Below are 27,476 nucleotides of genomic sequence, written 5' to 3'. Positions count from 1 at the left end.
AGTGTCTTCACTCTCTTATGTCCAGTGTCTATACTGATATGTCCAGTGTCTACATTCTCCTGTCCAGTGTCTACACTCTCTTATGTCCAGTGTCTACACTCTCTTATGTCCAGTGTCTACACTCTCATGTCCAGTGTCTACACTCTCATATGTCCAGTGTGTACACTCATTTATGTACAGTGTCTACACTCTCGCATATCCAGTGTCTACACTCTCTTATGTCCAGTGTCTACACTCTTATGTCCAGTGTGTACACTCTCTCATGTCCAGTGTCTACACTCTCATCTCCAGTGTCTACACTCATTTATGTCCAGTGTCTACACTCTCATGTCCAGTGTCTACACTCTCTCATGTCCAGTGTCTACCCTCGCTTATGTCCAGTGTCTACACTCGCTCATGTCCAGTGTCTATACTCTCATGTCCAGTGTCTGCACTCTCATGTCCAGGGTCTATACTCTCTTGTCCAGTGTCTACACTCTCTTGTGTCCAGTGTCTACACTCACTTATGTCCAGTGTCTACACTCTCTCATGTCCAGTGTCTACACTCTCTTGTCCATTGTCTACACTCTCATGTCCAGTGTCTACACTCTCAAGTGCAGTGTCTATACTCTTATGTCCAGTGTCTACACTCTCATGTCCAGTGTCTATGTATTCTCATGTCCAGTGTCTACACTCGCTCATGTCATATCTACACTCTCTTATGTCCAGTGTCTACACTCTCTTGTCCAGTGTCGACCGTCTCATGTCCAGTGTCTATGTATTCTCATGTCCACTGTCTATACTCTCTTATGTCCAGTGTCTATACTTTCATCTCCAGTGTCTACATTTGCATGTCCAGTGTCTACACTCTCATGTTCAGTGTCTACACTCGCTCATGTCCAGTGTCTACACTCGCTCATGTCATGTCTACACTCTCTTATGTCCGGTGTCTACACTCTCCCATGTCCAGTGTCTACACTCTCTTATGTCCAGTGTCTACACTCTCTTGTCCAGTGTCGACCGTCTCATGTCCAGTGTCTATGTATTCTCATGTCCAGTGTCTACACTCTCTTATGTCAAGTGTCTATACTTTCATCTCCAGTGTCTACATTTTCATGTCCAGTGTCTATACTCTTATGTCCAGTGTCTATATGCTCATGTCCAGTGTCTACACTCTCATGTCCAGTGTCTATACTGTCATGTCCAGTGTCTACATTATCTTATGTCCAGTGTCTTGACTCTCATTTCCAGTGTCTACACTCTCATCTCCAGTGGGAACACTCTTATGTACAGTGTCTACACTCTCATGTCCACTGTCTACACTCTCTCATGTCCAGTGTCTTCCTTCGCTCATGACCAGTGTCTACACTCTCATATCCAGTATCTACACTCTCTTATGTCCAGTGTCTACACTCTTATGTCCAGTGTCTATACTCTTATGTGCAGTGTCTATACGCTCATGTCCAGTGTCTATACTGTCATGTCGAGTGTGTACACTCTTATGTACAGTTTCTACACTCTCATGTCCACAGTCTACACTCTCTCATATCCAGTGTCTACCTTCGCTCATGTCCAGTGTCTACACTATCTTATGTCCAGTGTCTACATTCTCCTGTTCAGTGTCTACACTCTCATGTCCACTGTCTACACTTGCTCATGTCCAATGTCTACACTCTTATGTCCAGTGTCTACACTCTCATATGTCCAGTGTGTACACTCATTTATGTACAGTGTCTACACTTTCGCATATCCAGTGTCTACACTCTCTTATGTCCAGTGTCTACACTCTTATGTCCAGTGTGTACACTCTCTCATGTCCAGTGTCTACACTCTCATCTCCAGTGTCTACACTCATTTATGTCCAGTGTCTACACTCTCATGTCCAGTGTCTACACTCTCTCATGTCCAGTGTCTACCCTCGCTTATGTCCAGTGTCTACACTCGCTCATGTCCAGTGTCTATACTCTCATGTCCAGTGTCTGTACTCTCATGTCCAGTATTTATACTCTCATGTCCAGTGTCTACTCTCTCATGTCCAGTGTCTACACTGTCTCATGTCCTGTGTCTACACTCTCCCATGACTAGTGTCTACACTCTCTCATTTCGTGTCTACACTCTCATGTCCAGTGCCTACACTCTCTCCTGTCGTGTCTACACTCTCATGTCCAGTGTCTACACTCATTTATGTCCAGTGTCTACACTCTCATGTCCAGTGTCTACACTCTCTCATGTCTAGTGTCTACACGCTTATGTCCAGTGTCTAAACTCTCATGTCCAGTGTCTACAGTTTCTCATGTTCAGTGTCTACACTCTCTCATGCCGTGTCTACACTCCTTATGTCCAGTGTCTACACTCTCTTATGTCCAGTGTCTACACTCACTCGTGTCCAGTGTCTACGCTCTCTTATGTCCAGTATCGACACTCTCACATGTCCAGTGTCGACACTCTCGTGTCCGGTGTCTACACTCTCTTATGTCCAGTGTCTATACTCTCATGTCCAGTGTCTGCACTCTCATGTCCAGTGTCTATACTGTCTTGTCCAGTGTCTACATTCTCCTGTCCAGTGTCTACACTCTTATGACCAGTGCCTACACTCTCATGTCCATTGTCCACACTCTCTCATGTCCAGTGTCTATGCTTTCTCATATCCAGTGTCTACACTCTCTTGTCCAGTGTCTTCACTCTCTTATGTCCAGTGTCTATACTGATATGTCCAGTGTCTACATTCTCCTGTCCAGTGTCTACACTCTCTTATGTCCAGTGTCTACACTCTCATGTCCAGTGTCTACACTCTCATGTCCAGTGTCTACACTCTCATATGTCCAGTGTGTACACTCATTTATGTACAGTGTCTACACTCTCTCATATCCAGTGTCTACACTCTCTTATGTCCAGTGTCTACACTCTTATGTCCAGTGTGTACACTCTCTCATGTCCAGTGTCTACACTCTCATGTCCAGTGTCTACACTCTCTCATGTCCAGTGTCTACCCTCGCTTATGTCCAGTGTCTACACTCGCTCATGTCCAGTGTCTATACTCTCATGTCCAGTGTCTGCACTCTCATGTCCAGGGTCTATACTCTCTTGTCCAGTGTCTACACTCTCTTGTGTCCAGTGTCTACACTCACTTATGTCCAGTGTCTAAACTCTCTCATGTCCAGTGTCTACACTCTCTTTTCCATTGTCTACACTCTCATGTCCAGTGTCTACACTCTCAAGTGCAGTGTCTATACTCTTATGTCCAGTGTCTACACTCTCATGACCAGTGTCTATACTCTCATGTCTAGTGTCTACACTCTCTCATGTCCAGTGTCTACACTCTTATGTCCAGTGTGTACACTCTCATGTCCAGTGTCTACAGTTTCTCATGTTCAGTGTCTACACTCTCTCATGTCGTGTCTACACTCCTTATGTCCAGTGTCTACACTCTCTTATGTCCAGTGTCTACACTCACTCGTGTCCAGTGTCTACACTCTCTTATGTCCAGTATCGACACTCTCACATGTCCTGTGTCGACACTCTCGTGTCCAGTGTCTACACTCTCTTATGTCCAGTGTCTATACTCTTATGTCCAGTGTCTGCACTCTCATGTCCAGTGTCTATACTGTCTTGTCCAGTGTCTACATTCTCCTGTCCAGTGTCTACACTCTTATGACCAGTGCCTACACTCTCATGTCCATTGTCCACACTCTCTCATGTCCAGTGTCTATGCTCTCTCATATCCAGTGTCTACACTCTCTTATGTCCAGTGTCTATACACTCATGTCCAGTGTCTATACTGATATGTCCAGTGTCTACACTCTCATATGTCCAGTGTGTACACTCTCATGGCCAGTGTCTACACTCTCTTATGTACAGTGTGTACACTCTTATGTACAGTATCTACACACTCTCATGTCCAGTGTCTACACTCTCTCATATCCAGTGTCAACACTCTCTTATGTCCAGTGTCTACACTCTTATGTCCAGTCTCTAAACGCTCGTGTCCAGTGTCAACACTTTCATGTCCAGTGTCTACATTCTCCTGTCCAGTGTCTACACTCTCATGTCCAGTGTCTACACTCTCAAGTGCAGTGTCTATACTCTTATGTCTAGTGTCTACACTCTCTCATGTCGTGTCTACACTCCTTATGTCCAGTGTCTACACTCTCTTATGTCCAGTGTCTACACTCACTCGTGTCCAGTGTCTACACTCTCTTATGTCCAGTATCGACACTCTCACATGTCCAGTGTCGACACTCTCGTGTCCAGTGTCTACACTCTCTTATGTCCAGTGTCTATACTCTCATGTCCAGTGTCTGCACTCTCATGTCCAGTGTCTATACTGTCTTGTCCAGTGTCTACATTCTCCTGTCCAGTGTCTACACTCTTATGACCAGTGCCTACACTCTCATGTCCATTGTCCACACTCTCTCATGTCCAGTGTCTATGCTCTCTCATATCCAGTGTCTACACTCTCTTATGTCCAGTGTCTATACACTCATGTCCAGTGTCTATACTGATATGTCCAGTGTCTACACTCTCATATGTCCAGTGTGTACACTCTTATGTACAGTATCTACACACTCTCATGTCCAGTGTCTACACTCTCTCATATCCAGTGTCAACACTCTCTTATGTCCAGTGTCTACACTCTTATGTCCAGTCTCTAAACGCTCGTGTCCAGTGTCAACACTTTCATGTCCAGTGTCTACATTCTCCTGTCCAGTGTCTACACTCTCATGTCCAGTGTCTACACTCTCAAGTGCAGTGTCTATACTCTTATGTCTAGTGTCTACACTCTCATGACCAGTGTCTATAATCTCATGTCTAGTGTCTACACTCTCTCATGTCCAGTGTCTACATGCTTATGTCCAGTGTCCACACTCTCATGTCCAGTGTCTACACTCTCTTATGTCCAGTGTCTACACTCGCTCGTGTCCAGTGTCTACACTCTCTTATGTCCAGTGTCTATACACTCATATCCAGTGTCTATACTGATATGTCCAGTGTCTTCATTCTCCTGTCCAGTGTCTACACTCTCATGTCCAGTGTCTACACTCTTATGTCCAGTGTCTATACTCTTATGTGCAGTGTCTGTACGCTCATGTCCAGTGTCTACACTCTCATGTCCAGTGTCTATACTGTCATGTCCAGTGTCTACACTATCTTATGTCCAGTGTCTACACTCTCTTATGTCCAGTGTGTACACTCTTATGTACAGTGTCTACACTCTCATGTCCACTGTCTACACTCTCTCATGTCTAGTGTCTACCTTCGCTCATGTCCAGTGTCTACACTCTCTTATGTCCAGTGTGTACACTCTTATGTACAGTGTCTATACTCTTATGTCCAGTGTCTATATGCTCATGTCCAGTGTCTACACTCTCTTATGTCCAGTGTGTACGCTCTTTTGTCCAGTATATACACTTTCTTATGTCCACTGTCTACACTCTCTCATGTCTAGTGTCTATCTTCGCTTATGTCCAGTGTCTACACTCTCTTATGTCCAGTGTCTACCCTCGCTTATGTCCAGTGTCTACACGCTTACGTCCAGTGTCTACACTCTCATGTCCAGTGTCTACACTCTCTTGTCCAGTGTCGACCATCTCATGTCCAGTGTCTATGTATTCTCATGTCCAGTGTCTACACTCGCTCATGTCATATCTACACTCTCTTATGTCCAGTGTCTACACTCTCTTGTCCAGTGTCGACCGTCTCATGTCCAGTGTCTATGTATTCTCATGTCCACTGTCTATACTCTCTTATGTCCAGTGTCTATACTTTCATCTCCAGTGTCTACATTTGCATGTCCAGTGTCTACACTCTCATGTTCAGTGTCTACACTCGCTCATGTCCAGTGTCTACACTCGCTCATGTCATGTCTACACTCTCTTATGTCCGGTGTCTACACTCTCCCATGTCCAGTGTCTACACTCTCTTATGTCCAGTGTCTACACTCTCTTGTCCAGTGTCGACCGTCTCATGTCCAGTGTCTATGTATTCTCATGTCCAGTGTCTACACTCTCTTATGTCAAGTGTCTATACTTTCATCTCCAGTGTCTACATTTTCATGTCCAGTGTCTATACTCTTATGTCCAGTGTCTATATGCTCATGTCCAGTGTCTACACTCTCATGTCCAGTGTCTATACTGTCATGTCCAGTGTCTACATTATCTTATGTCCAGTGTCTTGACTCTCATTTCCAGTGTCTACACTCTCATCTCCAGTGGGAACACTCTTATGTACAGTGTCTACACTCTCATGTCCACTGTCTACACTCTCTCATGTCCAGTGTCTTCCTTCGCTCATGACCAGTGTCTACACTCTCATATCCATTATCTACACTCTCTTATGTCCAGTGTCTACACTCTTATGTCCAGTGTCTATACTCTTATGTGCAGTGTCTATACGCTCATGTCCAGTGTCTATACTGTCATGTCCAGTGTCTACACTCTCATGTCCAGTGTCTACACTCTCTTATGTCCAGTGTGTACACTCTTATGTACAGTTTCTACACTCTCATGTCCACAGTCTACACTCTCTCATATCCAGTGTCTACCTTCGCTCATGTCCAGTGTCTACACTATCTTATGTCCAGTGTCTACATTCTCCTGTTCAGTGTCTACACTCTCATGTCCACTGTCTACACTTGCTCATGTCCAATGTCTACACTCTTATGTCCAGTGCCTACACTCTCATGTCCAGTGTCTACACTCATTTATGTCCAGTGTCTACACTCTCATGTCCAGTGTCTACACTCTCTCATGTCCAGTGTCTACACTCTCTTATGTACAGTGTCTACACTCTCTCATGTCCAGTATTTATACTCTCATGTCCAGTGTCTACTCTCTCATGTCCAGTGTCTACACTGTCTCATGTCCTGTGTCTACACTCTCCCATGACTAGTGTCTACACTCTCTCATTTCGTGTCTACACTCTCATGTCCAGTGCCTACACTCTCTCATGTCGTGTCTACACTCTCATGTCCAGTGTCTACACTCATTTATGTCCAGTGTCTACACTCTCATGTCCAGTGTCTACACTCTCTCATGTCTAGTGTCTACACGCTTATGTCCAGTGTCTAAACTCTCATGTCCAGTGTCTACAGTTTCTCATGTTCAGTGTCTACACTCTCTCATGCCGTGTCTACACTCCTTATGTCCAGTGTCTACACTCTCTTATGTCCAGTGTCTACACTCACTCGTGTCCAGTGTCTACGCTCTCTTATGTCCAGTATCGACACTCTCACATGTCCAGTGTCGACACTCTCGTGTCCGGTGTCTACACTCTCTTATGTCCAGTGTCTATACTCTCATATCCAGTGTCTGCACTCTCATGTCCAGTGTCTATACTGTCTTGTCCAGTGTCTACATTCTCCTGTCCAGTGTCTACACTCTTATGACCAGTGCCTACACTCTCATGTCCATTGTCCACACTCTCTCATGTCCAGTGTCTATGCTTTCTCATATCCAGTGTCTACACTCTCTTGTCCAGTGTCTTCACTCTCTTATGTCCAGTGTCTATACTGATATGTCCAGTGTCTACATTCTCCTGTCCAGTGTCTACACTCTCTTATGTCCAGTGTCTACACTCTCATGTCCAGTGTCTACACTCTCATGTCCAGTGTCTACACTCTCATATGTCCAGTGTGTACACTCATTTATGTACAGTGTCTACACTTTCGCATATCCAGTGTCTACACTCTCTTATGTCCAGTGTCTACACTCTTATGTCCAGTGTGTACACTCTCTCATGTCCAGTGTCTACACTCTCATCTCCAGTGTCTACACTCATTTATGTCCAGTGTCTACACTCTCATGTCCAGTGTCTACACTCTCTCATGTCCAGTGTCTACCCTCGCTTATGTCCAGTGTCTACACTCGCTCATGTCCAGTGTCTATACTCTCATGTCCAGTGTCTGCACTCTCATGTCCAGTATTTATACTCTCATGTCCAGTGTCTACTCTCTCATGTCCAGTGTCTACACTGTCTCATGTCCTGTGTCTACACTCTCCCATGACTAGTGTCTACACTCTCTCATTTCGTGTCTACACTCTCATGTCCAGTGCCTACACTCTCTCCTGTCGTGTCTACACTCTCATGTCCAGTGTCTACACTCATTTATGTCCAGTGTCTACACTCTCATGTCCAGTGTCTACACTCTCTCATGTCTAGTGTCTACACGCTTATGTCCAGTGTCTAAACTCTCATGTCCAGTGTCTACAGTTTCTCATGTTCAGTGTCTACACTCTCTCATGCCGTGTCTACACTCCTTATGTCCAGTGTCTACACTCTCTTATGTCCAGTGTCTACACTCACTCGTGTCCAGTGTCTACGCTCTCTTATGTCCAGTATCGACACTCTCACATGTCCAGTGTCGACACTCTCGTGTCCGGTGTCTACACTCTCTTATGTCCAGTGTCTATACTCTCATGTCCAGTGTCTGCACTCTCATGTCCAGTGTCTATACTGTCTTGTCCAGTGTCTACATTCTCCTGTCCAGTGTCTACACTCTTATGACCAGTGCCTACACTCTCATGTCCATTGTCCACACTCTCTCATGTCCAGTGTCTATGCTTTCTCATATCCAGTGTCTACACTCTCTTGTCCAGTGTCTTCACTCTCTTATGTCCAGTGTCTATACTGATATGTCCAGTGTCTACATTCTCCTGTCCAGTGTCTACACTCTCTTATGTCCAGTGTCTACACTCTCATGTCCAGTGTCTACACTCTCATGTCCAGTGTCTACACTCTCATATGTCCAGTGTGTACACTCATTTATGTACAGTGTCTACACTCTCTCATATCCAGTGTCTACACTCTCTTATGTCCAGTGTCTACACTCTTATGTCCAGTGTGTACACTCTCTCATGTCCAGTGTCTACACTCTCATGTCCAGTGTCTACACTCTCTCATGTCCAGTGTCTACCCTCGCTTATGTCCAGTGTCTACACTCGCTCATGTCCAGTGTCTATACTCTCATGTCCAGTGTCTGCACTCTCATGTCCAGGGTCTATACTCTCTTGTCCAGTGTCTACACTCTCTTGTGTCCAGTGTCTACACTCACTTATGTCCAGTGTCTAAACTCTCTCATGTCCAGTGTCTACACTCTCTTTTCCATTGTCTACACTCTCATGTCCAGTGTCTACACTCTCAAGTGCAGTGTCTATACTCTTATGTCCAGTGTCTACACTCTCATGACCAGTGTCTATACTCTCATGTCTAGTGTCTACACTCTCTCATGTCCAGTGTCTACACTCTTATGTCCAGTGTGTACACTCTCATGTCCAGTGTCTACAGTTTCTCATGTTCAGTGTCTACACTCTCTCATGTCGTGTCTACACTCCTTATGTCCAGTGTCTACACTCTCTTATGTCCAGTGTCTACACTCACTCGTGTCCAGTGTCTACACTCTCTTATGTCCAGTATCGACACTCTCACATGTCCTGTGTCGACACTCTCGTGTCCAGTGTCTACACTCTCTTATGTCCAGTGTCTATACTCTTATGTCCAGTGTCTGCACTCTCATGTCCAGTGTCTATACTGTCTTGTCCAGTGTCTACATTCTCCTGTCCAGTGTCTACACTCTTATGACCAGTGCCTACACTCTCATGTCCATTGTCCACACTCTCTCATGTCCAGTGTCTATGCTCTCTCATATCCAGTGTCTACACTCTCTTATGTCCAGTGTCTATACACTCATGTCCAGTGTCTATACTGATATGTCCAGTGTCTACACTCTCATATGTCCAGTGTGTACACTCTCATGGCCAGTGTCTACACTCTCTTATGTACAGTGTGTACACTCTTATGTACAGTATCTACACACTCTCATGTCCAGTGTCTACACTCTCTCATATCCAGTGTCAACACTCTCTTATGTCCAGTGTCTACACTCTTATGTCCAGTCTCTAAACGCTCGTGTCCAGTGTCAACACTTTCATGTCCAGTGTCTACATTCTCCTGTCCAGTGTCTACACTCTCATGTCCAGTGTCTACACTCTCAAGTGCAGTGTCTATACTCTTATGTCTAGTGTCTACACTCTCTCATGTCGTGTCTACACTCCTTATGTCCAGTGTCTACACTCTCTTATGTCCAGTGTCTACACTCACTCGTGTCCAGTGTCTACACTCTCTTATGTCCAGTATCGACACTCTCACATGTCCAGTGTCGACACTCTCGTGTCCAGTGTCTACACTCTCTTATGTCCAGTGTCTATACTCTCATGTCCAGTGTCTGCACTCTCATGTCCAGTGTCTATACTGTCTTGTCCAGTGTCTACATTCTCCTGTCCAGTGTCTACACTCTTATGACCAGTGCCTACACTCTCATGTCCATTGTCCACACTCTCTCATGTCCAGTGTCTATGCTCTCTCATATCCAGTGTCTACACTCTCTTATGTCCAGTGTCTATACACTCATGTCCAGTGTCTATACTGATATGTCCAGTGTCTACACTCTCATATGTCCAGTGTGTACACTCTTATGTACAGTATCTACACACTCTCATGTCCAGTGTCTACACTCTCTCATATCCAGTGTCAACACTCTCTTATGTCCAGTGTCTACACTCTTATGTCCAGTCTCTAAACGCTCGTGTCCAGTGTCAACACTTTCATGTCCAGTGTCTACATTCTCCTGTCCAGTGTCTACACTCTCATGTCCAGTGTCTACACTCTCAAGTGCAGTGTCTATACTCTTATGTCTAGTGTCTACACTCTCATGACCAGTGTCTATAATCTCATGTCTAGTGTCTACACTCTCTCATGTCCAGTGTCTACATGCTTATGTCCAGTGTCCACACTCTCATGTCCAGTGTCTACACTCTCTTATGTCCAGTGTCTACACTCGCTCGTGTCCAGTGTCTACACTCTCTTATGTCCAGTGTCTATACACTCATATCCAGTGTCTATACTGATATGTCCAGTGTCTTCATTCTCCTGTCCAGTGTCTACACTCTCATGTCCAGTGTCTACACTCTTATGTCCAGTGTCTATACTCTTATGTGCAGTGTCTGTACGCTCATGTCCAGTGTCTACACTCTCATGTCCAGTGTCTATACTGTCATGTCCAGTGTCTACACTATCTTATGTCCAGTGTCTACACTCTCTTATGTCCAGTGTGTACACTCTTATGTACAGTGTCTACACTCTCATGTCCACTGTCTACACTCTCTCATGTCTAGTGTCTACCTTCGCTCATGTCCAGTGTCTACACTCTCTTATGTCCAGTGTGTACACTCTTATGTACAGTGTCTATACTCTTATGTCCAGTGTCTATATGCTCATGTCCAGTGTCTACACTCTCTTATGTCCAGTGTGTACGCTCTTTTGTCCAGTATATACACTTTCTTATGTCCACTGTCTACACTCTCTCATGTCTAGTGTCTATCTTCGCTTATGTCCAGTGTCTACACTCTCTTATGTCCAGTGTCTACCCTCGCTTATGTCCAGTGTCTACACGCTTACGTCCAGTGTCTACACTCTCATGTCCAGTGTCTACACTCTCTTGTCCAGTGTCGACCATCTCATGTCCAGTGTCTATGTATTCTCATGTCCAGTGTCTACACTCGCTCATGTCATATCTACACTCTCTTATGTCCAGTGTCTACACTCTCTTGTCCAGTGTCGACCGTCTCATGTCCAGTGTCTATGTATTCTCATGTCCACTGTCTATACTCTCTTATGTCCAGTGTCTATACTTTCATCTCCAGTGTCTACATTTGCATGTCCAGTGTCTACACTCTCATGTTCAGTGTCTACACTCGCTCATGTCCAGTGTCTACACTCGCTCATGTCATGTCTACACTCTCTTATGTCCGGTGTCTACACTCTCCCATGTCCAGTGTCTACACTCTCTTATGTCCAGTGTCTACACTCTCTTGTCCAGTGTCGACCGTCTCATGTCCAGTGTCTATGTATTCTCATGTCCAGTGTCTACACTCTCTTATGTCAAGTGTCTATACTTTCATCTCCAGTGTCTACATTTTCATGTCCAGTGTCTATACTCTTATGTCCAGTGTCTATATGCTCATGTCCAGTGTCTACACTCTCATGTCCAGTGTCTATACTGTCATGTCCAGTGTCTACATTATCTTATGTCCAGTGTCTTGACTCTCATTTCCAGTGTCTACACTCTCATCTCCAGTGGGAACACTCTTATGTACAGTGTCTACACTCTCATGTCCACTGTCTACACTCTCTCATGTCCAGTGTCTTCCTTCGCTCATGACCAGTGTCTACACTCTCATATCCATTATCTACACTCTCTTATGTCCAGTGTCTACACTCTTATGTCCAGTGTCTATACTCTTATGTGCAGTGTCTATACGCTCATGTCCAGTGTCTATACTGTCATGTCCAGTGTCTACACTCTCATGTCCAGTGTCTACACTCTCTTATGTCCAGTGTGTACACTCTTATGTACAGTTTCTACACTCTCATGTCCACAGTCTACACTCTCTCATATCCAGTGTCTACCTTCGCTCATGTCCAGTGTCTACACTATCTTATGTCCAGTGTCTACATTCTCCTGTTCAGTGTCTACACTCTCATGTCCACTGTCTACACTTGCTCATGTCCAATGTCTACACTCTTATGTCCAGTGCCTACACTCTCATGTCCAGTGTCTACACTCATTTATGTCCAGTGTCTACACTCTCATGTCCAGTGTCTACACTCTCTCATGTCCAGTGTCTACACTCTCTTATGTACAGTGTCTACACTCTCTCATGTCCAGTATTTATACTCTCATGTCCAGTGTCTACTCTCTCATGTCCAGTGTCTACACTGTCTCATGTCCTGTGTCTACACTCTCCCATGACTAGTGTCTACACTCTCTCATTTCGTGTCTACACTCTCATGTCCAGTGCCTACACTCTCTCATGTCGTGTCTACACTCTCATGTCCAGTGTCTACACTCATTTATGTCCAGTGTCTACACTCTCATGTCCAGTGTCTACACTCTCTCATGTCTAGTGTCTACACGCTTATGTCCAGTGTCTAAACTCTCATGTCCAGTGTCTACAGTTTCTCATGTTCAGTGTCTACACTCTCTCATGCCGTGTCTACACTCCTTATGTCCAGTGTCTACACTCTCTTATGTCCAGTGTCTACACTCACTCGTGTCCAGTGTCTACGCTCTCTTATGTCCAGTATCGACACTCTCACATGTCCAGTGTCGACACTCTCGTGTCCGGTGTCTACACTCTCTTATGTCCAGTGTCTATACTCTCATATCCAGTGTCTGCACTCTCATGTCCAGTGTCTATACTGTCTTGTCCAGTGTCTACATTCTCCTGTCCAGTGTCTACACTCTTATGACCAGTGCCTACACTCTCATGTCCATTGTCCACACTCTCTCATGTCCAGTGTCTATGCTTTCTCATATCCAGTGTCTACACTCTCTTGTCCAGTGTCTTCACTCTCTTATGTCCAGTGTCTATACTGATATGTCCAGTGTCTACATTCTCCTGTCCAGTGTCTACACTCTCTTATGTCCAGTGTCTACACTCTCATGTCCAGTGTCTACACTCTCATGTCCAGTGTCTACACTCTCATATGTCCAGTGTGTACACTCATTTATGTACAGTGTCTACACTTTCGCATATCCAGTGTCTACACTCTCTTATGTCCAGTGTCTACACTCTTATGTCCAGTGTGTACACTCTCTCATGTCCAGTGTCTACACTCTCATCTCCAGTGTCTACACTCATTTATGTCCAGTGTCTACACTCTCATGTCCAGTGTCTACACTCTCTCATGTCCAGTGTCTACCCTCGCTTATGTCCAGTGTCTACACTCGCTCATGTCCAGTGTCTATACTCTCATGTCCAGTGTCTGCACTCTCATGTCCAGGGTCTATACTCTCTTGTCCAGTGTCTACACTCTCTTGTGTCCAGTGTCTACACTCACTTATGTCCAGTGTCTACACTCTCTCATGTCCAGTGTCTACACTCTCTTGTCCATTGTCTACACTCTCATGTCCAGTGTCTACACTCTCAAGTGCAGTGTCTATACTCTCATGTCGTGTCTACACTCTCATGTCCAGTGTCTACACTCATTTATGTCCAGTGTCTACACTCTCATGTCCAGTGTCTACACTCATTTATGTCCAGTGTCTACACTCTCTCATGTCCAGTGTCTATACTGTCATGTCCGGTGTCTATACTGTCATGTCCAGTGTCTACACTCGCTTATGTCCAGTGTCTACACTCTCTCATGTCCAGTGTCTACATGCTTATGTCCAGTGTCTACACTCTCATGTCCAGTGTCTATATACTCTCATGTCCAGTGTCTAATCTCTCTTTGGCCCAGTGTCTTCACTTTCATGTTCAGTGTCTATACTGGCATGTCCAATGTCTACATTCTCCTGTCCAGTGTCTTCACTCTCTTATGTCCACTCTCTACACTTGCTCGTGTCCAGTGTGTACACTCTCTTATGTCCAGTGCGTACACTCTCTCTTGTCCAGCGTCTACACTCACATGTCCAGTTTCTACATTCATTTATGTCCAGTGTCTACACTCTCATGTCCAGTGTCTACACTCTCTTATGTCCAGTGTCTCCACCCTCTCATGTCCAGTATTTATACTTTCATCTCCAGTGTCTACACTCTCATGTCCAGTGTCTACACTGTCTCATGTCCTGTGTCTACACTCTCCCATGACTAGTGTCTACACTCTCTCATGCCGTGTCTACACTCTCATGTCCAGTGCCTACACTCTCTCATGTCCAGTTTCTACACTCTCATGTCCAGTGTCTACACTCATTTATGTCCAGTGTCTACACTCTCATGTCCAGTGTCTACACTCATTTATGTCCAGTGTCTACACTCTCCTATGTCCAGTGTCTACACTCTCTCATGTCGTGTCTACACTCTCATGTCCAGTGCCTACACTCTCTCATGTCCAGTTTCTACGCTCTCATGTCCAGTGTCTACACTCATTTATGTCCAGTGTCTACACTCTCATGTCCAGTGTCTACACTCATTTATGTCCAGTGTCTACACTCTCCTATGTCCAGTGTCTACACTCTCTCATGTCCAGTGTCTATACTGTCATGTCCGGTGTCTATACTGTCATGTCCAGTGTCTACACTCGCTTATGTCCAGTGTCTATATACTCTCATGTCCAGTGTCTACTCTCTCTTTGGTCCAGTGTCTTCACTTTCATGTTCAGTGTCTATACTGTCATGTCCAATGTCTACATTCTCCTGTCCAGTATCTTCACTCTCTCATGTCCACTCTCTACACTTGCTCATGTCCAGTGTGTACACTCTCTTATGTCCAGTGCATACACTCTCTCTTGTCCAGTGTCTACACTCTCATGTCCAGTGTCTACATTCATTTATGTCCAGTGTCTACACTCTCATGTCCAGTGTCTACACTCTCTTATGTCCAGTGTCTCCATCCTCTCATGTCCAGTATTTATACTCTCATATCCAGTGTCTACACTCTCTTGTCCAGTGTCTACACTCTCCCATGACTAGTGTCTACACTCACTTATGTGTAGTGTCTACACTCTTTTGTCCAGTGTCTACACCAGGGGTCAGGAACCTTTTTGACTGGGAGAGCCATAAAAGCCAAATATTTCTAAATATATTTCATTGAGAGCCATATAGTATTTTTAACGTATAATAAATGAAATATGTCTTACTTTTAATGCGACTTCTGGTGCTGCATGGCGTATCGAAGTGCCGCTTTATATGTGACCGTTTCATCGATGCAATGTTATCATTGCATATTAGACATACGGCAGATCCTGCTCTCTCCACAAATGCAGATTCCTCTGCGCACGCAGCCTGGAATGCACGGTAACCACCGTCTTTTTTTCTTTTCGCCCTCTTTTCCCTTACAAGGGTTGAAGCGGATAAACTAGTTGGCTATCTGATCAAATTGATTTCTTCACCTTTACAATGACCCGGACATGCTCGCGAGCCATTGGTTCCCGACCCGACCCACGGGTGACCCGTGAAATTTATCTTCAAAACTAATTTCTGTTTACTTTAAAATGACACAGTATTATAAAGAAATATCACAAGTATTTTAAAATCAGTTCCAAACTGATTTTTTTTTCAACTCAAAATTGTCTGGGAGCCATATGCCGTCACCGGAAGAGCCATATATGGCTCGCGAGCCATAGGTTCCCGACCGCTGGTCTACACTCTCATGTCCAGTGTCTATACTCTCAGTTGGCTGAACACGTTTTCCAGAATCACAGGGAACCATGTTCACTAAAAATGAATCACTCAGTGAATCACTTTCCTCATCAGTTTCATCCACTACATACACCTTGCATTCTTTTTCCCTTGAAAAACACGTTTTTTATAGTGCTTTTGTTCCTTACACCTGCAGCACGTTTTACCAAATGCTGGGCATTGCCTGGGTTTGTGATTATCTCCACAAAGTTTGCAGCTAAATGTTTCACTTTGCTTGCTTCGAGCACCTCGGTATTTTCCGTGCCCATTTTCCTTGAATGAAACGACGTCTACATCTCCAGTTAACTTTAAAGTCCCCAGTGGTTTTATCACATCCATTTTCTGTCTGGTTCACTCCTTGTGTGTGGGTGTGTGTGTGTGTGTGTGTGTGTGTAAGTGGACTGTATGTGGAAATACATGCATTGTTTCTTCAGTCCACATACTTCACATACAGGGGGCAGTATTATAGGCAGAGGCATGGGTGTGCTATGGGTTCCCCAGTCTCACCTGTGGTGGCCAACTTGTATATGGAGGAAGTGGAGAAGAGGCTTTGATGTCCTGTCCAGGGACACCACCTAGCCATTGGTTCACATTTGTGGATGACACCTGGGTTAAAATTAAATCTCAGGATGTAGCACATTTCACTGACCACATTACCTCTGTGGACACCACATCAAGTTCTCCAGGGAGGATGTGGAACATGACAAGTTAGTCGTCTTACACTGTGAAATTACAACTGGTTATGGGGGACATTTGATTGTTGATGTTTACCGTAAACCAACACATACTGACCAGTACTGAAGGTTTGACTCATCATCCATTGGAGCACAAACTAGGAGTCATCAGGACGCTGGACCACTGAGCTGACAGTGTCCCCACCGACACAGCAGCCGGGGAAGGGGAGAAATCCCACATTAAACAGGTCCTGGTTAAGTGTGGTTATCCTAACTCGGCGTTTGTCAAAGCCAGGAAGACCCCAAACAGTGCACCAGCCGATCGAAGAGAGGAGAAGGACAACAGCTGTCTAAGTGTAAACCAGTGGTGATTCTTAAACCAGTGGTGATTCTGTGTGTGGTGGGAGTGTCAGAAAAGCTGAGATGCATATTTTCCAAACATCGCGTCTCAGTTGCTTTCAAACCCCAAAACACACTGCACCAGAAGTTGGTCCACCCCAAGGATCAGGTCCACCGCCACAAACAGAGCAATATAGTGTAGCTGTTAAGTGGCAGGAGGATTGTCGTGACTTGTACATTGGGGAAACTAAACAGACGCTGGCCAAAAGGATGACACAACACAGGAGAGCTAACACGTCAGACCAGGACTCCACAGTCTACACCATCTACAGACCAGGACTCCACAGTCTACACCATCTACAGACAAGTGGCCACTCTTTCAGGGATGAGGATGTGCACATCCTTGATAGGGAGGAACGCCGGTTTGAACGAGGAGTCAAAGAGGCCATCTATGTAAAGAAGGAACGACCATCCCTGAACTGAGGGGAGGTCTAAGAGTACATCTGTCACCATCTTACAATGCTGTGACTATCCAAAGGAATTGAATCGAGAGCATCACTGTATTGTTTATAAGGGTGGGGACACCTGCAGTCACTGTATTGCTTATAAGGGTGGGGACACCTGCAGTCACTGTATTGTTTATAAGGGTGGGGACACCTGCAGTCACTGTATTGCTTATAAGGGTGGGGACACCTGCAGTCACTGTATTGTTTATAAGGGTGGGGACACCTGCAGTCACTGTATTGCTTATAAGGGTGGGGACACCTGCAGTCACTGTATTGTTTATAAGGGTGGGGACACCTGCAGTCACTGTATTGTTTATAAGGGTGGGGACACCTGCAGTCACTGTATTGTTTATAAGGGTGTAGACACCTGCAGACACTGTATTGTTTATAAGGGTGGGGACACCTGCAGTCACTATTGTTTATATGGGTGGGGACACCTGCAGTCACTGTATTGTTTATATGGGTGAGGACACCTGCAGTCACTGTATTGTTGATAAGGGTGGGACACCTGCAGTCAGGTGAGACTGAAGAGGTCACTTAGATGATGATAAAACGTGTCTGTCAGTTGTGTCCAGATGAACTGATTCAACCCTCTGTGATTTTCTTACCTGGATTATTGAGCAGCATCAAGACGTTGTGGGAAGAAGTTCAGCTTTGCATTTTTTTATTATTATTATTATTATTTTCATTGAAAATGGTCCCAAACAAATTTGTTCATCTTTCGTCCATTCTCTCGGCTCAAAACAATTAACTTCAATAATCATAATTATATTCACTGCATTGTGTTTGACAGTAATGATCATGTGAGCGTTTTGCTGTATTACGTGATGCTTCTGCATGAGCAGCCATGTTTAGATATGAATCTTCACGTCAGTAAATTGTTAATGAATTAAGTTTCTTGATTACTAGTGACAGCCCTACACTACACTATACCATAGTATACTATACCATACTATACTTCTCTATACCATAGTATACTACACAATACCATACTACACCATACCATACTATATGTCTCTATACCATAGTACACTACACTGTGCCACAGTATACTACACCATACTATATACTACACTATACCATACTACACTACACTATGCCACACAATACTACACAATACCACACTATACCATACTTAACTACAGTATACTATACTACACTGTATTATACTACATTATACCATATTACACCACACCATAATGTAATGTACTACACTATAGCGGTACTATTCTTCACTATACCATACTATACTACACTATACCATACTACTACTACTAGCACTACTCTTACTAGTACTACGACTAGTGCTACTCCCAGTTGCTCCCGTTAGGAGTCGCCACAGTGGGTCATCTGTTTCCATTTCTTCCTGTCCTCTGCATCTTCCTCTGTCACACCGGCCACCTGCATGTCTTCCCTCACCACATCCATAAACCTCCTCTTTGGTCTTCCTCTTCTCCTCTTCCCTGGCAGCTCCATATTCAGCATCCTTCTTCCAATATACCCAGCATATCCTTGACACATGTCCAAACCATCTGAATCTTGTCTCTCTTGCTTTGTCTCCAAACCATCCAACCTGAGCTGTCCCTCTAATATACTCGTTCCTAATCCTGTCCTTCTTCATCACTCCCAATGAAAATCTTAGCATCTTCAACTCTACCACTTCCAGCTGCGCCTCCTGTCTTTTCATCAGTGCCGCTGTCTCCAAACCATATAACATAGTTGTACCCTATACCATACTACACTATGCCATACTACACTACACTATACCCTACTATACTACACTATACCATACTACACTACACTGTACCATACTTAGCTACCCAACCCCACAGCATACCATACTATAATACTATATAGTATACCATACTACACTATTTCATACTATACTCCTTTACTACACTGTGCCATACTACACTACCGTGCACCACACTGTACTACACTATACCATACTACACTACACTATGCCATACTTAACTACACTACACCATACTATAGTACAGTATACCATACTACAGTATACCATACTCAAGGCTAAGCGTTTTTGGTTTTTATTTTTCAAAGCCATCCAGCATGCCAAATTTCGGCACAAGAGGACACTGTTACATAACCTCACACAAACAGGAACAACTTTTGGATCTGTGGAAACATAAAATCCGGGTGAAAATTGGTTTAACAATCTGGGTATTTTTCGGTGAAAATTGGTAAAAACCGAAAACGCTGAGCCTTGACCATACTACACTACACTATACCATACTTAACTACACTGTGCCATACTGAAGTATATCATACTACACTACACCATACTACACTACAGTATACCATACCCTATACACTACTATACTGTGCTATAGTATTACATACTATACTACTATTACAATACTGTTGCAGCTAGAAAAGTGATATATAAATGCAATCCATCCATCCACTACAGTATACCATACTACACTATGCTATATTACTACCACTACTACTTTCGGCTGCTCTCATTAGGGGTTGCCACAGCGGCTCACCCATTTCAATCTCTTCCTGTCCTCTGAATCTTCCTCTGTCACACCGGCCACCTGCATGTCCTCCCTCATCACATCCATAAACTGCCTCTTTGGTCTTCCTCTTCTCCTCTTCCCTGGCAGCTCCATATTCAGCATCCTTCTCCCAGTATACCCAGCATCTCTCCTCCACACATGTCCAAACCATCTCAACCTTGTCTCTCTTGCTTTGTCTCCAAACCATCCAACGTGAGCTGTCCCTCTAATATACTCGTTCCTAATACTGTCCTTCTTCATCACTCCCAATGAAAATCTTATCATCTTCATCTCTGCCACCTCCAGCTCCACCTCCTGTCTTTTCATCAGTGTCACTGTCTCCAAACCATACAACATAGCTGGTCTCACAACCATCTTGTAAATCTTCCCTTTAACTCTTGCTGGTACCTTCTGTCACAAATCACTCCTGACACTTCTCCACCCACTCCACCCTGCTGGCACTCTCTTCTTCACCTCTGTTCTGCACTCCCCGTTATTTTGAACAGTTGACCCCAAGTATTTAAACTCATCTACCTTGGTCATCTCTTCTCCTTTCATCCTCACCATTCCGCTGTCCTCCCTCTCATTCACACATGTATTCCGTCTTGCTCCTACTGACTTTCATTCCTCTTCTCTCCAGTGCATACCTCCACCTCTCCAGGCTCTCCTCCACCTGCACCCCACTCTCACTACAGATCACAATGTCATCCACAAACATCATAGCCCACGGAGACTCCTGCCTGATCTCGTCCATCAACCTCTCCATCACCATTATAAACAAGAAAGGGCTCAGAGCCGATCCTTGATGTGATCCCACCGCCACCTTGAACCCATCTGTCATTCCAACCACACACCTCACCACTGTCACACTTCCCTCATACATATCCTGCACCACTCCTACATACTTCTCTGCAACTCCCGACTTTCTCATACAATACCACACCTCCTCTCTCGGCACCCTGTCGTATGCTTTCTCTAAATCCACAATGTAACTCCTTATCGCCTTCTCTATACTTCTCCATCAACATTCTCAAAGCAAACATCACATCTGTGGTGCTCTTTCATGGCATGAAACCATACTGCTGCTCGCTGATCACCACCTCTCCTCCTCTTAACCTAGCTTCTATTACTCTTTCCCATATCTTCATGCTGTGGCTGATCAACTTTATACCTCTGTAGTTGCTGCAGTTCTGCACATCATCCTTGTTCTTGAAAATCGGTACCAGTATGCTTCTTCTCCACTCCTCAGGCATCCTCTCACTTTCCAAGATTGTGTTAAACAATCTAGTTAAAAACCCACTGCCATCTCTCCTAAACACCTCCATGCCTCCACAGGTATGTCATCAGGACCAACTGCCTTTCCACTCTTCATCCTCTTCATAGCTGCCCTCACTTCCTCCTTGCTAATCCACCGCACTTCCTGATTCACTATCCCCACATCATCCAACCTTCTCTCTCTCTCATTTTCTTCATTCATCAGCCCCTCCAAGTACTCCTTCCACCTTCTCAACACACTCTCCTCACTTGTCAGCACATTTCCATCTGTATCTTTGATCGCCCTAACTTGCTGCACATCCTTCCCAGCTCGGTCCCTCTGTCTAGCCAATCAGTACGAGTCCTTTTCTCCTTCCTTAGTGTCTAACCTGTCATACAACTCACCATATGCCTTTTCCTTTACCTTTGCCACCTCTCTCTTCACTTTACGCTGCATCTCCTTGTACTCCTGTCTACTTTCTTCATCTCTCTTACTATCCCACTTCTTCTTTGCCAACCTCTTCCTCTGTATACTTTGCTGTACTTCCTCATTCCACCACCAAGTCTCCTTGTCTTCCTTCCTCTGTCCTGATGACACACCAAGTACCTTCCAAGCTGTCTCCCTCACTATTTCTGCAGTGGTTGCCCAGCCATCTAGTAACTCTTCACTACCACCCAGTGCCTGTCTTACCTCCTGCCTGAACTCCACACAACATTCTTCCTTCTTCAGCTTCCACCATTTGATCCTTGGCTCTGCCTTCACTCTCTTCCTCTTCTTGGTCTCCAAAGTCCTCCTACAGACCACCATCCAATGCTGCCTAGCTACGTTCTCCCCTGTCACCACCTTGCAGTCCCCAATCCCTTTTAGATCGCGCCTTCTACACAAGATTTAGTCCACCTGTGTGCACTTCCTCCACTCTTATACGTCACCCTGTGTTCCTCCCTCTTCTTGAAATATGTATTCACCACAGCCATTCCCATCCTTTTCACAAAATCCACCACCATCTGTCCTTCCACATTCCTCTCCTTGACACCATACCTACCATCCCCTCCTCATCACCTCCTCATCACCTCTGTTCCCTTCCCCAACATGTCCATTGAAGTCCACTCCAATCACCACTCTCTCCTCCTTGGGTACCCTCTCCACCACTCCATCCATCTCACACCCAACTTGCGGGGCATATGCACTGATAACATTCAGCAATACACCTTCGATTTCCAGCTTCATACTCATCACTCTGTCAGACACTCTCTTCACCTCCAGCACACTCTTGACCTACTCTTCCTTCAGAATTACCCTACCCCATTTCTCCTCCCATTCGCACCATGGTAGAAGAGTTTGAACCCACCTCCGATGCTCCTGGCCTTACTCCCCTTCCACCTGGTCTCTTGAACACACAGTATGTCTACCTTTCTTCTCTCCATCATATCAGCCAGCTCTCTTCCTTTACCAGTCATAGTGCCAACATTCAAAGTTCTCAATACACCATACTACACTACACTTACCATATTACACTACAGTATACCATACTATACTACACTATACCATATTACACTACAGTATATCATACTAAACTACAGTATACCATACTACACTACACTATATCATACTATACTACAGTATACCATACTACACTACACCATATTACGCTATAGTATACCATACTACACTACACTATACCAAACTATACTATATTCAGAGTTGGGTTTTAATGGAATACAAGAAACAGTAATACATATTCAAAATACAGAAATTAAGTTTCTGTATTCAGCCCACATAAGAAACACGGGTATTCAGATTAAAGTTTATACATTTTGAGGGGAATACTTTTAAAATACATCCCTACAAACCAGAAAATTACAAAGCAAATGGAGGTTAATTATCCTTTTAACTGGTAGGCTTAGTTTATGGATGTACTGTGTGCATCGTAGTTCATGTGGTGTGTGTGAGTGCATGTCTCCTCCATACAGTTTCAGTATGTGCATTTGTGCTTCTCATTCAAAGCCTTAAAGTAACCTTACAGTCTTTAAAACTGTGAACTATTTTCAAATGATAATCACTTACTCCTGATGCCCCATGTTGGCAGAGCGCAGCAGTAATACATGGTTAATACATCTTGAGATAATGACATGAATAATAATCCACAATGTGATACAAATAATATTCATGATACAGCACAACTGTTTTACACGTGCCTTCTGGAGGTGTCTTCTAAATGTAATCTGAAAAAGTAATCTTTTTGGGATTTGTAACTGAAACGTTACAGGTTACATTTAGGACAGTGTACTTTGTAATCAGCCTCTACACTGTATTACACTATTCTATACCACACAACACCACACCCTGCTACGTCATATTACTCTGCACTATACTACACTATGCTATGCCTCACAACACCACACCCTGCTATGCCATGTTACTCTGCACTATACTACACTATGCTATGCCTCACAACACCGCACCCTGCTATGCCATGTTACTCTGCACTATACTACACTATGCTATACCACACAACACCACACCCTGCTACACCATGTTACTCTGCACTATACTACACTATGCTATACCTCACAACACCACACCCTGCTACGCCATGTTACTCTGCACTATACTACACTATGCTATGCCTCACAACACCACACCCTGCTATGCCATGTTACTCTGCACTATACTACACTATGCTATACCTCACAACACCACACCCTGCTACGCCATGTTACTCTGCACTATACTACACTATGCTATACCACACAACACCACACCCTGCTATGCCATGTTACTCTGCACTATACTACACTATGCTATACCTCACAACACCACACCCTGCTACGCCATGTTACTCTGCACTATACTACACTATGCTATACCTCACAACACCACACCCTGCTACGCCATATTACTCTGCACTATACTACACTATGCTATACCTCACAACACCACACCCTGCTACACCATATTATTCTACACTATAAGTACACTATGCTATACCACACAACACCACACCCTGCTACGCCATATTATTCTACACTATACTACACTATGCTATACCACACAACACCACACCCTTCTACGCCATATTATTCTACACTATACTATGGTATACCATGCTACACCACACCCTGCTGCGCCATATTATTCTATACTATACTACTTCGCACCGCTACTGCTACTATTACAGTATGCAGTACTGTTGTGATAGTCAGAAAACCCAAAGCAGCAACAAGACAGTAGACTAGATCCCCAGACTGACTGAGGAGTGCATCACGACAGGTTGAGTACAGCTGTGCTTGTGTTGCCCTGCAGGGAGGAGATGTACTACAAGGCCGTCCATGGCACCGCCGTGCTCTTTCTGCAGAACGCCGCCGGCTTCACCAAATGGGAGCCCACAGCCGAGCGCCTAGCTGAGCTGCTGTCAGCCTACCGCACCTCCTCTTCTCGCTCCTCCTCACTCTCTTCCCCAGGCCCCTCCCCCGTTACCCCGGGAGACAAAGACTCCACCTCAAAAATACCCGAGAGGACTGCGAGCACAGAGTCTGCTGGTAGCCACGACAACAACAACAACAACAGTAGCAGCAGTCCAGGATGCAAGATAACTGGCGTTTAGGAGAGGACAACAGGGTTCCCTCTGACGTGTGTGTGTGTGTGTGTGTGTGTGTGTGTGTGTGTGTGTGTGTGTGTGTGTGTGAGAGAGAGAGAGAGAGAGAAAATCTGTCTTGTTGGGTTTTGGAAATGGAGGTTTATCAGCATCGTCCTCATCGTTTTAGAAACGGCAGCACTGATATGTTCTTTATGAAACAGCTTGGGGGCTTAACTGAACTGTACTGAAACCAATGGCAGAACCAATCACTTCACTGACAGTCTGCATCCCCAACAGTCTCTAGCTCTGTGGCTGACATACCCTCTGACTCCCCTGTGACCTCTGACCCCCAGAGAAATTAAATAGATTCAGTCAAAGCTAAAAAAGACTAGCTTTGACTGAATCCAATTTCCTTTCGGGGAGGAATAAAGGGATTCTGATTCTTTGACTGATGTTATCTGCAAATAGCACACACACACACACACACACATTTCCAACGGCGCTATAGTGGTTGAAGGTGGAGCTAAATTTAATTGCAGATGTTGCTAGGCAACGTGTGTGGGGGGGCATTAAGAGTGTTTTCATTATTTATGAAGACAAGGCCTCCTTCGATCAAACACAGAACAGTTTAGAAGTACACGTGTGAGGAAGTGAATGTTGACATCCTGTGTGTTGGGCATTCTGCTCTGCCTGAAGGGGCACCAGAGCTGCAGCAGTAAGGCTCAGGACTGATCTGTATTGTGTGGTCCATGACCCATTACCCTTTCTGTTACTGACAGTCCCACCTTCTGGCTCTGCCACTGGAGACCCTGGGGGTCAGAGGCATGCACTGGTTTCTGATTGGTCCCCTGATCTAGAGGGGACTGCTGTGATTGGAGGATTAAGCAGCTGTTGTTTTTGGCAGATGTGCAGACATGTGTGGTCTTATGCGGTCACTGACATTTTGTCCATGAGTTAAACTGGAAGACTGTTGATAAAATCCATCCCCCTGGTAGACCTGCTGCCACCCACCTTCTTCTGGGTGTCCAGCTGACATGAGTTCCAGTATGTTTTCATAAAGCTGGCCCCCAGAGCTGACATGAGCACCAGTATGTTTTCATAAAGCTGGCTCCCAGAGCTGACATGAGCACCAGTATGTTTTCATAAAGCTGGCTTACATGAGCAGCAGTATGTTCTCATAAAGCTGGCCCCCAGAGCTGACATGAGCACCAGTATGTTTTCATAAAGCTAGCTGACATGAGCACCAGCATGTTTTCATAAAGCTGGCCCCCAGAGCTGACATGAGCACCAGTATGTTTTCATAAAGCTGGCCCCCAGAGCTGACATGGGCACCAGTATGTATTCATAAAACTGGCCTCCAGAGCCGACATGAGCAGCAGTATGTTTTCATAAAGCTGGCCCCCAGAGCTGACATGAGCACCAGTATGTTTTCATAAAGCTGGCCCCCAGAGCTGATATGAGCACCAGTATGTGTTCATAAAGCTGGCTCCCAGAGCTGACATGAGCACCAGTATGTTTTCATAAAGCTGGCTGACATGAGCAGCAGTATGTTTTCATAAAGCTGGCTCCCAGAGCTGACATGAGCACCAGTGTGTTTTCACTGTGGTTCAACTCAGGATAGTTTCTAGTTGACTGAGGCATGCTAGTGGTGCTCGCTGGTTCCCTTCTGTCAGTTTCCCAAAGTCTCACCAGATTTCTTTATAGGCTGTAAAGCCCCTTGAGGCAAATGTGTAATTTGTGATATTGGGCTATACAAATAAAGTTGACGACTTGACTTGACAGTCCAGCATACTGAAGATCATCTGGCAGAGTTCAATGGATCATCAATTACTGATCATTGTTAGGACAGGATTGTTACGCCAACATGGCTGGCCCTTGCTGGGTGCAGCGGTCAAACTCTGCTTTTATTTATTAGGCAGCTGATTGAATGTAAATGTCCGCTCAGCAGGTGCCGCTAGATCCCCCATGAAATCCCCCAGGCTTCATCTGTCTTCCTGGAGGTACCAGCTTCCAGACAGTTTCAGCATGGTCATCGACTGGCCTATTTGGACTATTGGACTCCAAGAAGTGGTCTTACCAGCCAAGGATTTTTTTTATCTTCGAGTCTTGATGTAGATCCAACTCTGAACCATAATTTACCGCTCTTTACTACATCCAACACCTTACAACTTACCGCTCTTCACCACATCCAACACCTCATAACATACCGCTCTTTACCACATCCAACACCTCATAACGTACCGCTCTTTACCACATCCAACACCTCATAACTTACCGCTCTTTACCACATCCAACACCTCATAACGTACCGCTCTTTACCACATCCAACACCTCAATTGTACCACTCTTTACCACATCCAACACCTCATAACTTACCGCTCTTTACCACATCCAACACCTCATAACTTACCGCTCTTTACCACATCCAACACCTCATAACTTACCGC

At 44.9% G+C, this 27,476-nt stretch overlaps 1 protein-coding gene across 1 annotated transcript in view; it reads left to right on the top strand.

Moving 5' to 3' along the window:
* pcif1 (phosphorylated CTD interacting factor 1) overlaps window positions 1–26,706 on the top strand; it is a 143,377-nt gene extending 116,671 nt beyond the window's left edge. The window contains exon 16 of the mRNA XM_056274487.1: window positions 24,756–26,706. Within this exon, the coding sequence (XP_056130462.1) occupies window positions 24,756–25,056 (301 nt within the window). The 3' untranslated portion in view covers window positions 25,057–26,706. The remainder of the gene's footprint in view (window positions 1–24,755) is intronic.
* The last annotated feature ends 770 nt before the right edge of the window (window positions 26,707–27,476 follow it).

The sequence above is a fragment of the Lampris incognitus genome, chromosome 2 (assembly GCF_029633865.1).
Source record: "Lampris incognitus isolate fLamInc1 chromosome 2, fLamInc1.hap2, whole genome shotgun sequence".
Classification (NCBI taxonomy): Eukaryota; Metazoa; Chordata; class Actinopteri; order Lampriformes; family Lampridae; genus Lampris; species Lampris incognitus.
Note: the sequence above shows the minus strand (reverse complement) of the source record. Positions and strands in the feature narration are given on the sequence as shown.